This window comes from Gekko japonicus, unplaced genomic scaffold (genome assembly GCF_001447785.1).
Source record: "Gekko japonicus isolate JY-2015 unplaced genomic scaffold, Gekko_japonicus_V1.1 scaffold1569, whole genome shotgun sequence".
Lineage (NCBI taxonomy): Eukaryota > Metazoa > Chordata > Lepidosauria > Squamata > Gekkonidae > Gekko > Gekko japonicus.
Window position 1 is genome coordinate 341540 of NW_015169825.1, and position 15891 is coordinate 357430.

General features: G+C 43.0%; 2 protein-coding genes across 3 annotated transcripts in view; both read right to left on the minus strand.

Annotated features, from left to right (window-relative positions):
* Nucleotides 1-766: 766 nt before the first annotated feature.
* PDGFA (platelet derived growth factor subunit A) lies at nucleotides 767-1455 on the minus strand. Its single transcript, XM_015417229.1, has one exon. The coding sequence runs from the start codon at nucleotides 1322-1324 to the stop codon at nucleotides 767-769; it is 558 nt and encodes a 185-aa protein (XP_015272715.1). The 5' UTR covers nucleotides 1325-1455.
* A 2845-nt stretch (nucleotides 1456-4300) lies between these two features.
* BEND7 (BEN domain containing 7) overlaps nucleotides 4301-15891 on the minus strand; it is an 87253-nt gene continuing 75662 nt past the window's right edge. For both annotated transcript variants that reach the window (XM_015417236.1, XM_015417235.1), the window contains one exon: nucleotides 4301-5006. In XM_015417236.1, the coding sequence (XP_015272722.1) occupies nucleotides 4963-5006 (44 nt within the window). In that variant the 3' untranslated portion in view covers nucleotides 4301-4962. The remainder of the gene's footprint in view (nucleotides 5007-15891) is intronic.

Below are 15891 nucleotides of genomic sequence, written 5' to 3' on the forward strand. Positions count from 1 at the left end.
CCCTGATGGTAACACAAGAGTGCTGCTGGATCCGAGCAGTCGGTTAGGTGTAGTGGTTAGGAGCGTGGACTGTAATCTGGGAGAACTGGGTTTGATCCCCACTTTTCCACATGCAGCTGCTGGTGTGACCCTGGGTCAGTCACAAGTTCTCTTGGAGCTGTTCAAGTTCTCTCAGTCCAAGCGTTTGACAACTTGGACTGAGCATGCAGCACCAGGTGCAAGTGGAGGAGTGGGGAATCAAACCCGGTTCTCCCAGATTGGAGTCTGTGCTCCTAACGACTACACCAAACTGGCTCTGAGGGTAGAGCATCTGAGGGTAGTGCCAATCACGGCCAAGTATGACCACCACAACTAACGATAATGGTTGGGAGACATTAAGAAGGACAGGCAAAGGCCCGTCCTGGACGGCCCAGGTTAGCCCGATCTCATCAGGTCTCGAAAGCCAGGAAGAGTCAGACCTGGTGGGTACTTGAATGGGAGACCTCCAAGGAATACCAGGGTCATGATGCAGAGGCAGGCGCGGCTGCAGCTCTGTCCTTCCGGCTCCGCCGCGCCTGCGCCGTCCGCTTTCCCCACGTCGTTTTACTCCGCCTCTCCGCTGCCGTTTGCTTCCGTCGTTTGAGCTGTACCGGGACGCCATCTTCCAGCCGCTTACTCGCCGCCTCTCCTCTCCGCCAGTCTTTGACACTCCAGCAACCCCCTCGATGGGGGAGGGTGCCCTTTACCCTCTAAGGTAGGTACCCATTCATCTACTTGCGCAAAGGTGTTAATCGGCGCTTTCGAACCCGCTGGGTTGGCGGTAGACTGACACAATCAATTTAGATTGACATAACAAAATGTCACCATTAAGGATCTTGCTTCCAAAAGCTCGCTTGACGCTTCTGTGGTGTATCCGCGACGGCTGGCATTTCACACTGCTGGTGTTGCAGCAGCCCGTGCAGCGTTTCACCTCCACACACGGCGGCCATATCAGGAAGTTTGCCGACGTGGGATCGATCTGGCTCCGAGGTATCTCGTAGATGACGGTTCGGGTTTTGCAGACGGCAGGAATGGCTTCCTCGATGCTTCTTTTCCTACGAACGGGTCTGGGGCGATTATCTTGTGCGTGTTTTATGGAGTGAACGCCATGCAGTATCAAGTTGGTTTCCGAGGCATCGTCGTACCCTACGGAGTCAATCTCCAGGAGGCGCTGCAGGTCACGGATGCTGTGGATCTCGCTGTGTGCCAGCCTTTCTATCACCTCTTGGGGGATCTCAGCTTCCTCCGCGACCGCGGCGACCAGGTAGCACAAGCCGAGGAGCCAAACGCCGGCCTCGGTCCTCATCGCGTCCTTCGCCCGTACTGCGCCTCAGCGGTGCTGCGAAGGAGCCCCAGCCCCGCTCCTTGGGCCGGGGAGATATGCACCATCCCTCGGGGAGGGCGGGGGGGGGGAAGCCACCGGTCGGGGTCCCTCTGGCTGGCGGAGAGGCGCGGGGGGCCCGGTCGGTTGGCTTGGCGGCTCCTCCGGAGCGCAGCCGCCGGCTCCCTGGGACTAGACCAGCTGGTACTTCTGCATATTTGCTCGGCGCTCACCAGCGAAGTGAAACCCAAGCAGGCGGCGGCAAAGTCAATCCCGGAGCGCCGCCTGGAGGTCCCTTTCCACTCTATGAGTCTATGATTCTATAATTCACCCAGGCTGGCTGTGGGCACGCCAGCACCTCTGTCACGCAGAAGCACCTGGGATCCTCGCCCTCCCCTTTTCCTTCGCTCGAGTTGGAGGTGAAGGGAAGGGAGAGGGGGGAAAGAATGGATCCTAGGTGCTTCTGCCTGTCAGAGGGGCTGGTGCATTCTTCCAGTGATGTCAGGGGGTGTGGCATATGTGAATAAGTTATGCTAATGAGCTCCTGCAGCTCTTTTTCTACTAAGTGACCCCTGGTACTTTGTACCTAACTTCATCCACACATTGATATCAATGGTACTCTAAATGCACCACAGGACCAGGCTGTTCCCTCTGAAGGCACACTGCATGGATTGTGGCAGCACCCCACAGCACAGCACCAACTGAGTTGTGCAGTGAGGAACTTCCAGCTTCCAATTACTCGATCAAGGTTGAGATAAAGAAGAGTACACTTTTGCTGCACTGAGTGTCTAAAATACACACAGACCAAAGACACCTGCTGAATTAGAGCAATTTATTGTATTGTTGACAAAGAAGGATTCCCAGAGATTGATAAACACAACACAATTTTATGCACCATTTCACAACTAGTCCCTTCTTGGTTTTATTAAGAACATAGTAATTTAAAAAATAGCTAAATATGTACATATTAATAACGTATATACATAAGATTGAGACACTTTTTTACCTAAATATGGAATGATTTTCCTAATAAAACCTATAAAAAGACTTCTGAATAAAAGTTTGAACAGTAGTCACAGTTAAGTAGACACAAATACAATTGTTGTTTTAAGATTTACAAAAGAAATGCTGATTCTGTTGGTTAACAGTTACAGTAAGTGCGCCTTATTTGTAGATTGACTGTAAAGATGCTGGGGAGATTGAGAGGCTCCATTCACGACGAAGCAGCCCCATCAGTCTTTGAGGAGGAAATGCACTTTTAAAGAAAACTGCACACACTGGACTTAGCTTGTCTTCAAGGAAACATGGCCACATCTCAATAATAAACTGGTCACATTAATTTAAAAACTCCACAGCATAGTTACCGAACTGCAGTAGAAGTGATTATTCAGCCTGAGTCAAACACATCAACAGGTTCTTTATAAACATTTATAGCACAGTCTCTTGGTGTGCTTGTGATGACTACCTATGAAGTGTTCAGTTCTGTACCACTCATTAAGAAACATGACTACGATAACTTCATACTCAAAAGCCTGGTTCTTTGAGGATAAGGGGAACGCACAGGTCATGTCCGTTTCAAATGGTATCTGTGAGGTTTTAGTGTATGAACTGCAAAGATCAGTGTACGTAGCTGTATGCTCTTGACAATCTTCCCTTTTGAAAGCAGAAACAAAATAAATTGAAAATATAGGTGGTGGGGGAGAGATTGTTTGCATTACACTAAGGAATGGAAATAGATATCATGGTGACAACTGTAGACCTTTTGAAAGAAATGTAACTCAACACATGTATTAAGTAGCTAGCAAATGACAAATTAAGTAGATTAAAGCACTTCCTTAACCATTCAAAAACAAAAGCCCTGCAAGACCTTTTATCAAGCCTTTTTATATGACTTTTGTTTTTTGCTTTAATTACAGACCAATGTGACCATATGCATCTTTCCTCTTAAAAACTGTTGTATAAGATGATGCACAGACAGGACTACATGGCACATATTCTGCATCTTGGTAATTCCCAGAACTACTCCTGACCTAAGGGAACCCAACTGCCAAAGTATCTGACTGCGGCATTCCAATCGGGAATGTGATGTCTGGTAAAGAGACTTTTTGGACATCCTATTTTCAGAATTGATGCAGGATGGAAGTTTAGGAGGGGGATAACTGGCGTGTTCCCAGCCATTATAACCACTTTCCTTTCCTGGAGATGCAGGATGGAAGTTTAGGAGGGGATAATTGGCATTTCCCAGCCATTATAACCACTTTCCTTTCCTCCTTGATGATGGTTACTCAGAGGGAGTAGAGAGCAGATGGGAAAATAAAGGAGTGGGTTCACTCACCTGGCTGTGGATTGTCATTGGAAGGGGAAAGGGGAAGATACATGCAGTTAGGAAGTCTATGAGTAGGTTGTATGAGTGGAAGCTCTCTCTTTAAAGGGAATAAGATCAAGTCCAAGAATAAATAAAATCAAGTCCACATGCACCCTCTCCCTCCACTACAGGACAATTGTCCTTGGTTGGGTAAACATATAAAAGCCACATAGGTCAGGGAGACAATGTACTAGAATTTCAATTGCATCTGCTTTAGCTGGAATGCTGGATGGGCTCTTCAAAGTAAGGGCTACGAGGGTGGATATTTATATATACTCCCCTCCTCACCCTGTTCCTCTTCTCAATAGACTATCCCAGAGGCTACACAAACCCATATGAAAACTAACCTCTACCACTCAAGCTGGAATGATGTATTCCCTATGCCTCTGACATACATGCTTTTATTGATTAAAACATTTATATTCTGCCGTCCCTTGTGACTCAAAGAAACTTACAAATCACTGCTCAGCTTTGTTATAATATGAGACTATCACAAAGCCTTTCTTGATAGCATTTGCTCTTGAAATATATATATATATTTTAATTACTAGGCAGAACTGCCAGGCTGAATGCTGCGGGGGGGGGGGGGGGGGGGGGGTGATGAAGGAGACTGCAGTTTAAAAAGTAAAATGTCTGAAAACCTTGGTATCAAACACAAGTCCTTTCACATTCACATACTTGCTCTGGACTAGACACCAAGCATCACAGGAAAACCAATGGGGTTCTTACAGCAAAGTACAGTGAGACTGCATCTGATTCAGATCAAAATGTTTGGAAATTTACCATCTTTACCTAATGAAAGGAATCACAAATTGGGGGGCGGCAGTCCCAGAACAGACGAGAATTAATGGATTCACTAAAATTTGGTAATTTCTTGGTCCTGTACAAAAGGGGGAAGGGTTTCCCTTCAGAGCTCCCTCCAAAAAGGACAAAAGGCTTCTAACCATGTTTATGTTTTTCTTGTTTAACTGAAGATGAAACAAAGAGCCAGCATGTATACATTGATGTGGGAAAATACAATCATAAAGATAAAATCTGTTCTTTTACAGTGGTTACCAGATTAACTGCATACTGTCCTTGCTGCTGAACATGACTATTCTGATTTAAAATAAAGGAACTGATTTGGTTGCTTTGTTATCCCAGTTACAAAAACATGAAAAGAATGAAAGATTGAGGCCATGACGGAGTAGAATATGGATACTGAAGTAGTTCGAAAAGGTTGCTGGTATCCTGCTGTGACTTAAAGATGGAGGCTCTGCTAATGAAACACTGGCACACAATGTGTGGCTTCAAAGAGGCTACCTGGAAAACAGAAATTGAGATTTTAAATGAGATTTCAAGGAATAACTATATATCTTAAACCTATTATTTGAAATTTAAGGAATTAACTGCATTATCTATAACGTACACAATTATGAGCACTCAATAAAGTTCTTTTGCCTTTAAGAGTTATGCAATATATTATTGCTATGAAGGGAATAAAAATCTTGTACATAATAAAGGTTTTCTCATAAATACGAAAAGAGTATGTAAAGTTGAGGTAGCAAGGAAAAACTCAATTCTCAATTTAAAATGTTAAACATATGGAGATCTAAGCACCAATGAATTTATACCTACAAGAAATGGGAGGGTCCTCTACTAACAATGTTGTATTTAACTGCCATTTTATGGGAAAATACTACATGCACATACTTACATTTCTGTCCCCTCATGCAAGTGTTACAGAGCTAATTATGTTTAAAAATGAATTAAATCTTAATTCTACCAGTCAAAAATCAGCTCCCAAACAGAGTCTTAGGGCTTGTCTATAAATTACTCAAATTGGAATTTTGGAAAACAGACAGGAAGGTAAACTATGGCTGCCTAAACAGTGGAACAGTTAAATATGAATTTCATAACATTGATTCACATTCTGATATAAGTATTAAACTTGGCATTGTGATATTATTTTTGTGATATGTGTTGTATAGTACAGGGTAAGCTCAGATTTCTACTCTGCCATAGAAGCTTGCTGAGTGACCCTGAGCCAATCACTCTCTCTTAGCCTAAGTTACCTCACAAGGTAACAGTGAGGATAAAACAGAGGAATGGAGATCCATGTGTGCTGCCCTGAGCTCCTTGAAAGGAGGGTGGCATTAAAATGTAGGATAGAGAGAAGGTTCTGGAAAAGAAATACAGCCATTTTGAAAATCCACGATGGCATTTACATCTTAACTCTTTTCAGTCATGACTAACTCTCCAGACAGAACAATTCTGTCTTAGTGTTACATGCATTACAAGTTTCATCAACCATGGACAATATAAAAAATAACCCTACTACCCCTACAGTAAGCTCCTCTTTAAGTCCAATATTAGAACTATGTTTGGAAGATGAAGAGAAGGTCCTGGATGTCCTGAATACTAGCACTGGGTGGGTTGAAAAGCAAGTCATGTCCATCAGGAGGCAGGTTGCTGCACCAGCTTAAGTTGCGAATGCTTGGGTAAGGAAAGCCCCATGGAGATCATGTCACAACAAACATAGCCTCAAGGTCATGAATGTGCAGAGACTATTCCTGTAGCCAAAATAAATGAAAAGCCTCAATGGATGATTGATGAAACTTTTGAAACTGTTAAAAGATTGATGAGAAGTAAAAGTGACAGAAATAGAATCAGAAGTGAAAACGCAGCATTCCAACAACTGGCACACAGAGACAAAAAGAGCTATTATAATAACCAGTGAAAAGAAACAGGCGAGAACAACCACAAGGAAGAACAAGAGATCTGTTCCACAAGATTCAAGAAATGAGGGGGAAATTAAAGCGCAGCTAGGCATGCTGAACAGGACAAAATAAAGAAAATATGAGAACAATACATTGAAGAACTTTACAGAAGAGATGAAAGGATGACAGATTTCTTCAAAGAAGAATATTTTGAAGAATCACTTGCAATTTTAGAAAGTGAAGTTAATCCTTCACTGAGAGCAATTGAAGAAACAAATCACTAGGAGTAGATGAGCCACTTAGGCGGAAGGGCGGGATAAAAGCGGAATAAATAAATAAATATCAATACAGCTACAGTCCATCAAAACCTTAACAAGAATATGCCAACAAATATGTACCTTATATGAACCAAAAAATAACAGATGTTCTAGCTGGATTCAGAAAAGGAAAAGGCACTATACACAGTATTGCAAATTTACAGTGGTTACTGGAGCATATAAGAAAATTTAAGAAAATTAGCTTGTGTTTCAGATTACAGTAAAACTTTTGACTGTGTAGATCATGGAAAGCTACGGCTGGCTTAAAAGAAATGGGCATGCTGCAGTGTCTGATTGTTTTGATGCACTATACTCTGGACAAGAGGCCACTGTTAGGACAGAATATGGAGAAACAGAATGGTGTTCAATTGGCAAAGGTGTCAAACAAGGATGTCTTTTGTCTCCCTATCTTTTCAATCTATATGCAGAACATATCATAAATTAAGACTTAAATGGTGGAGTGAAAATTGGTAGAAGGAACATTTACAATCTGAGACATGCAGATGACACCACATTACTGACAGAAAATAGTGAACACTTGAAATGAGTGATGATGAACTGATGAAGATTAAAGCAGAAAGTACCAAAGTAGGATTAAACTCAACATCAAGAACAAGAAGTAATGACTACAGAGGAATTACACAACCAAAAGGTTGACGAAGAAATTGAAATTATTCAAGATTTTCTATTCTTTGGCTTTTCTGTTCTGTGACTAAAAGGGAAACATTAACCAAGGAATCAGAAGGAGACTGACAGGGGCATCCATGAAAGAGCTAGAAAAGATCATAAAGTATAAGCATGTATCATTGGCAACCAAGGTCAAGATATTTCATACCATACTTATATGGGTGTGAAAGTTGGACAGTGAAGAAAGCTGACAGGAAGAAAATTGATTCATTTGAAATCTGGTGTTGGAGGAGAGTTTCATGAATACCACGGACTGCCTAAAAGACAAATAAGAAGGTTCTAGATCAAATCAAGCCTGAACTCTCCCTAGGCTAGAATGGCCAAGCTGAGGCTACTGTACTTTTGGTCACATCATGAGAAGACTAGAGTCACTGGAAAAGACAATAATGCTAGGAAAAGTGGAAGACCCAACATGAGATGGACTGACTCAATAAAGGAAGCCGTGGCATTCAGTTTACAAGACTTGAGTAAGCCTGTTAACAATAGAATGTTTTGGAGGTCATTAATTCATAGGGTCCCCGTAGGTTTTTAATATGCTAGACCTGGAATGAGCTAAACCTCTCCAGTTGCCATCTTGTAGCAGCAGGCCTGGCAAATACACAAGTCCACTTCAGGTGCTACAGCCAGCTCAGGAGTGCTTGATAGCTTAAGTTACTTGAAGGCAAATACAGGAAAGCCCAAGCTTCACTGCTGCCAAGTGATTCCATTCTTTCCTGACATCTGGGAAACCTCACTTCCTTCTCCTGACTCTGTCAACCATGAAAGAAGTCCACAAATGGTGACTGCACAGAATGGTGTGTGCATTGCCAAGAGAATGCACTAAACATTTTGTTATCTATATTTACAGAGGGGCACCAGAGGCAAACTGGTGCTCACTTGACATTGTCCACCCTTTATTAATACAGCAATTACATTACTGAGTTCTCACAAATAATGATTTAGTTAAAATTATATAAATAAAAAATTGTGTTAAAAGTCAAATTTCAGGTTGTATAGTAAAATACCAACCACATACAAAACCATTCAGCTTATTCTGTCCTTAAGATTGTATGAAGGAAAATAAAGGAGAAAGAAAAGATCCCCATATGTAAGAGAGAGAAGGTAACTGTCCAGCAACCAACAGGTTTTGGCTCAAATCTAAAGAATCTCTCTTTTGCCTAAATGAATGTTACAAACCTGTTAGTCTTTAAGGATCTGAAATTTTAAAAATTCCAATGGGATAAAACAGATTATAAATGCAACAGAGTTTATCCATGGATGTTTAAAAGATCACACAACTGTATAAGGAGAGTATCCTTTGTTGATTCTTCAGATCCTCCAAATGAACAATGTATTTCTAGTGCCATAGAGGATAATAATACTACAGGGACAATAGTTCCAATAAATCCACCTCTTCAACAACTTTTTCGTACAAAGATGCACAACCCCAGGCCATATGAAGTATACTATTGACCAAAAGAAAAAAAACAGTCAAGAGAAGACACATTACCAACCAAAGTTGAGACGGATACATTAGTTTACAACTTATCTGACTGAACCCCTACAAAACAAGAACTATGGATCCTTAATAAAGACATCTTAAGTTCTGACTCCACGTTATGACCCAGTGACCTCAAGGGTGGACATTTTCAAACCTGTTAGAACCTTAAGACTAAGATTATTTTTTTAAAGACAGCATGCAACAATGTAACCCAAAGTGTACTCCTTTTCGTATTGTACCAAACGTTATAACCCCCCCCCCCCCCCCCCGGGCACAACACCTCTCCTACACAAAGGACAGAGTAATGAGTGATTTAGAAAAACTGGAATGTAATTTAAAATCTAGATGGGTGAATTTGAATAACCAAGAGAGACCGGCCATTAAATAAACTATCTAGCAACCCTAATAACATAATCAAAGAAGCAGATAAGGGTGGTGTTATTATTCTAAATAGGTCAGATAATGAATTGGAGGTTATGAGGCAACTCAATAATCCATTATATTAATCCTCATGTTAAAACAAAACAGGTCCATGGAAGGCCTTATTATGGGGTACATTACACCTAAGGAAAGAGATTTCCTTGCTAATGCGAACCTCAGAACCCCAGGATTCTACATTCTACCAAAAATATATAAAAACATTTTTCCTCCTCCAGGTAGACCTATTACATCTGGTTGCAATTCTATCCTGGACAGTCTATCCAAATATATTGGCTTTTCCACAGACCATTTGTGTACTTAATGCCATCATAAATGAGACATTACTGATTTTATTAACAAACTAGAGAGTACATGAAAATTCTTTTGGTTGCACTATATGTTATATCACTTTACACCAACATTCTCCAGACAGGAGAAATAATAGGAATCCCCCAGCACATTTCTTATCTCTAGCTGAAATAGTGCTCATGAACAACTTCTTCTAATTTAATGATATATTTGCAAATTAAAGGCATTGCAATGGGATCCTCAATGGCCCCAGAAATTGCCAATTTATATATGGGCAATTTTGATGATAAGTTTGTTTATTCTGCTAATAACCCTTTCTATAGTTGCATAATTAAACGAGGCAATATCTAGATGATGTCTTTTTATTATGGAAAGGTAACCATAGAAGTTTGTTAGAATTTCATGTTTGGCTCGGATGTACAGGATGAAAATATCAAATTTTACCTCCATGCAGATGGCATTTCAGTTGTGAATAAAATTAATATGTAACATTTAACTTAAAATTATGCAAGGCATTGGTGCTAACAATAACACTGAAACTGCAATCCTTATTCCTTTGAGAATATGTTCCCTAGGACTGTGGGGTTTACTGAGTAAACATGCATGGGATTGGGCTGTTGGGCAGAGACAGGAAATGACATGAGTCCACAGTCACCAGGCAAGTCCTTGGTAGGATTCCTAAATAAGAAATTCTGGCAAGCTTCTAGAAAAGATGAGATGCATAGAGCACAGAAAGGGAACCAATTATGAGGACTTCCGGTGGAGGAAAATGGCAGGCAGGCCCAATGAACGGAGGAGCACCATGGTCAAGTAATTCAGCTAGGAGGTGATTTCTAGTTGATGCAATCACCCTGGATGAAGGGGAGATTTTGAGATAATCCACTTGCCCTCTGAATGACAGCTCCCTGGCAGTAAACTGCAGAAACAAAGGTTTTTGCAATTTGCCCGAGGTTTGAGCAGTCGGGAGGCCTGGACAACACCTCAAACTCACAGCCTTTGCAAAGCCATAATGGACATTAAAGCCTTAACACCCCCATTTCTTAACAGCTTCAGGATAGAAATAACCTTGTCAGACAAAGAGAGATTTTTTTCTATGGCAAAAGACAAGATGTATTATGGTGAGATAACTTTTTCCTCGAGACTACAAAAGGCAAAAATAAAAAGGGACTTTAAAGATGTTGGGATTTAAGTATTTGTTCCAAAAAGCTTAACAAGGAAGAGATATTACAAAATTTTAAACAAATCAAAGGGATGCTTTTTTATTTTTCTGTGTGTTTGGATAAAGTTGCTAACAGAAAAATACTAGACCGGATCTGCGTGGAACTAATCTTTGTTTTCTGTAAGATAGACTCAAACTGGGACGTTCGATTGTCATGGTGATTTGAGCTCTAGAAAGTGAAAGTGTGTAAGCTACAAGAATTGTTTGGTTTTCTAACTGGAAGATGTACCATACCAAAAAGCTAAGATAAAGACTTAACTGGGGATGCTTAGTTGTCATGGTGGTTTGAGTTGTGTAAAGTGAGGGTGCTGAAGCTGCTGTAACTGTTCAATTTTTATCTCACTGTTTGAGAGACTTTGGACTTAAAGGACTATGGCAGGTACTCAGAAGGGAAGTGGCTCAATGGATCAGCCCTTAGAAAAATCAGTCACACCTGACCTGCTCCAGAAATTATTTGATCTGACGAGCAATAAGAGAGATGAAAGACTTGTAAAAATGAAAGAGGAAATGACAAAGGAGATTAAAAAGTTTGAAACCTCTATAAAACAAATATCTGGAGAGGTTAAACAAATTAATGACAAAGCGGACACTTTAGAAACTAAGACTGACGTCTTAGACAAAGAGCTGGAAAGAGAGTTAGATAATTTGGCCTTACTGGAGCTCAGAGAAAAGATTTTTGTTTAAGACTCAGAGCCATTCCAGAGATTTCTGAGAAAGATATTAGAGATAAAGCTTTGGTAGGTTTTTTACGTTTGGAAGAAGAAGATTTGGACTTTGACAAAGTCTACAGAATAAATTCCAGATATGCCAAAATTAGAATGGTATCAAGAGATTTTCTGGTACATTTTGTTAATGAGAGGACAAGAGATAAAATCTTGCAACACAAGACTGAGAACTGACAATACAGATATAATTATATTGATGTTCTGATTATATTGGTGTATTATCTGCCTAGCACCCTGGCTGAGAACCTGCCAAACCCACTAGAGGTGGTAGCGGAGTTAGCCCTTGGAGTTCCCAAGATTGATAGTTCTAGGTGATTTCAATGTCTGTGCCGATACTGCTACCTCTCAGCAGGCATCAGACATAGTGTCTTCCATGGCAGCACTGGGGTCCCCCAGATTGTATCTGGTCCCACACACCAAGCAGGCCACACGTTGGATTTGATTTTTGGCATGGGGATGGATATGGATCTGATGGCTAAAGATGAGGTGCCATGGTGAGATCATTGAAGACCTGGTTGGGTGTCTCTGTCCCTCCTGTCTGAGCAGTGAGCAGATTTATGCTCGCCCGTGGAGAGTAATGGAGCCAAACTGGGTTCCAGAATGCTCTACAGGATCAGATGCCCGCTGGTGATTCAATAGATGTGCTGACAGACTGTAACTTCTGTCTCTCTGAAGCCATTGATGACAGTGTTCCCCAATGTCCTCATTGCTCCTGACATAAGTTATCCCCCCGGTACACTGCGGAACTCAGGGGGATGAAATGGGAACTCAGACAACTGGAGCGAGTTTGGCAGCATATTTGTGACGAAGTTGCAGGAACATCTTATAGGACATTTATTAAAACTTATGAGGTGATGGTGAAGGCTGTTGAGACGGAATTTTATACAGCCTCCATCACATTCACCAGCACAATTGTTTAGGGTAAGCAGATCCTTAACCTCACTCCCCAAGAAAACTCAAAATGTTAGGAATTCGGTCATTAGCTATGAGGCTTTCACAAGCTTTTTTGTGGACAAAGTCTTGTCACTCCACTGTGACTCCCGCCAAAAATGGCTGCTGCTGGCTAAAATGGCTGCTGTTCCCAGCCAAGAGGCAGGGGTGAGGCACGGGAGCCTCTGTGGGGGAGGAGCGATGCTGCTTTCTCCCATCCTTCAAGGAATCATCCCGAAGGACGCTGTTGCTAGCAGCCGAGAAAAGTTGTGCAGGGATGTCGGCTCTGGATCTGTCGTGTTCTGTGGCCCTGGACTGGGCGCCTCAATCCCCATCATCTTCTAGGAAGCTATCCCTGAAGGCTTCCATTTTAAGGCTCCCCTTTGCTCCACGGATATTTCCCCAAGACCGGTAGCCACTGCGAAGCCAGTTCCCCCAGTGAGGGAGGGGGAAAGAAGAGAGAAAGAGGAAAAAACAGTGAAGAGATTCAGAGGAAAGGGTTTCTTTGTTTTATTTTGCTTTAAGGTCAAAAGAGTGAGAAGAAGGGAAGAGGAGAAAAAACAACTTAAAAAAGAAGAAACAGGCAACAGTTAGGAGCTAGCCTAAACCTATCCTATCCCTATTGAGGCAGTAAAGGAACTGAGGTTTGGGTGTTCCTACTCCACTCGAAGAGGAAGAAGTTTTAATTTCCTGCCTCCCTGATTGAATGGCTGGAAACATCCAAGATGTCTTCCACTCAGAGGAAGAATGGCATTACTTACAGTTGCAGCATTTGTTAGTATCTAAATATGGCCCTGCAACATTAAATGTCTCAGAATCCATTTGCTCCTGGAAATTCTGATTGAATCAAGGCAAAAGACAAAACCTACAATATTTGTTTATAAATATTTGATGTCAACTAGTAAGATGTACAGAGTCTTAGAAATGAATGGAACAAGGAGTTAGATGGTCCTATTTTGCCAAAGCAATGGGATATGGCCTTAAAGTCTATACCTACTCTCTCTATGGAACTTAAATTGAGACTTATGCAGCAAAACATTATCTTTAGGATATATTAGACACCACAGTGACTCTTTAGCAAAGGATTGAATAAAGTGTCTTAATTGCTGGTGTTGTAACTTAACAGTTTTTTTGAGGATTCTTATGTACTTTTAAACTATCTGCCCACCTCTTGGAGGCTAACCGATGGTCAATAGAAATGGACCCTCTGTGCCCCTTACTATAGCTGAAAGACTCATATTACAACACTGGCAAGATAAAAGCCCACCTCCAGTAAATCAATAGACTGAGGACCTTAGAACTTTGAACACATTGCATATAGATGGCAAATGTGTATGGACTTACTTGTAGATATTTGTAAATTTATTTATTAAATTTCTACCCCGTCCTCCCGCCGAAGCAGCTCAGGGAGGCTTACAAGCAATTTAAAACCAACATTCGGTTAAAACCAACAATTACAAAATATAAAATACAGTTCCATAAAATTCCAGCTAGTACATCCTATGATAAAGTGCTAGTGCGACACCACCAGCGCAATCAGTTCTTATTGGAATGCCTGGTGAAACAGTTCCATTTTAACGGCTCTACGGAACTGCTGGAGGTCCCGTAGAGCTCTACTCTCATGAGGGAGCTCGTTCTACAGCGTTGGCGCCGCCAGGGAGAACGGCCTGGTCCTAGTTACTGCTAACCTGGTGTCCCTAGGCCAAGGGGGACCAGACGGTTTTGCGTTCCCGATCGCAGTGCTCTTCGGGAAACATATGGGGAAAGGTGGTCCCTCAGGTAGGCAGGCCCCAGACCATTTAGAGCTTCAAAGGTCAAAACCAGCACCTTGAAGCGAATCCGGAATGCTATTGGAAGCCAGTGCAATGACTTATTTATTTATTTTTCAATTTATATCCCGCCCTCCCCTCAGGCTCAGGGTGGCTAACAATTAGGGCTCAAGGCCATGCTTAAAACAGTTAAAAACAAGATAAAACAATACAACAATACAGTAAAGTGCTGGTGCTCCAAATGTCCATGATTCCAAGATGGGTTCTGGCAAGATAGACCCAGAACAATGATGTAAGTACCAAAACGACGCTGCCATCCAGTCTTCGTCCCAGGGCCGTCTAGCCCCCTGATGGTATCTACACCTTTGTAGTGGCGGTGCGCTGATGGTATAGTGGCAGCGGCGGCTCCTACTCAAAGGCCTGGCGGAAGAGCTCTTTCTTGCAGGCCTTGCAGGACTGCGCAAGGTCCCGCAGGGCCCAGATCTCCTCCGGGAGCTCATTCCACCAGGTAGGAGCCGCCACCAAAAAGGCCCTGGTTGCCGCGAATTTGATGTCCCTGGGGCCCGGGGTAACCAAAAGATGGAGGGCCCCCGACCGTAGTGCCCTTGGTGGAACATATGGGGAAAGGCGGTCCCTTAGGTATGCCGGACCCTGGCCATCTAGGGCTTTAAAGGTAAGAACCAGCACTTTAAAGCAGATCCGGTACGCTATTGGCAGCCAGTGCAGCGCCTTCAGCACAGGCTGGATATGGTCCCGCCTAGACAGGCACCGTCAGCAGCCTGGCTGCCGCATTCTGCACTAGCTGCAGCTTCCAGATTTGCGACAAAGGCAGCCCCATGTAGAGAGCGTCACAGTAGTCCAACCTCGAGGTGACCGTCGTGTGGATCACTGTGGCCAGGTCATCGTGGTCGAGGAAGTGGCAGTGGTTGCTACCTGGGCCTCCATCGTTAAGGAGGAATCCAGGAGCACACCCAAGCTCCTAACCTTAGACGTTGGCACCAGAGGCGCCCCATCGAAGGTCGGGAGAGGGGAGCACACCCAAGCTCCTAACCTTAGACGTTGGCACCAGAGGCGCCCCATCGAAGGTCGGGAGAGGGAGTCCCAACCCCGACCCGCCCCGACCTAAGCCCAGGACCTCCATCTTCGCTGGGTTTAGCTTCAACTGACTCAGTCTGAGCCAACCAGCCACGGCTTGCAATGCCTGCTGAAGCTCATCTGGGTCGAAGTTCGACCGGCCGCCTAGCATCAGATAGAGCTGGGTGTCATCTGCTGCACGTTTGGTAGTATGAACCAGCACCTCAGTCACATTCGCACTCACCAGAGGCTTTCCTATAGTCAATCACACTGACACAGTCCAGTGGTAACTATATACAGGAATTTATTTACAATATTTACAGCTCTCCAACAAAATGCTCCGCCAGACTCCATCCACCATCAAGAGAGATACATACAGTGGTACATAACTACATATATACATTGGTCAGCCAATCAGATCAGTGCTGACTCATTGGGTGCGTTCAGACGGGGCGTTTCTGCCGGCATAAACGCGATCAGACTCACCCTCCTGTCTGTGGAGCCCTCCGGTGGACGCCCGCTCACACGCTGCGGGCGTCGGCGGTTTTTTTTTTTTTT

Excerpts from the sequence above, each read along its gene's own strand:
- PDGFA (XM_015417229.1), bottom strand. The coding sequence starts at position 1,324 with ATGAGGACCGAGGCCGGCGTTTGGCTCCTCGGCTTGTGCTACCTGGTC.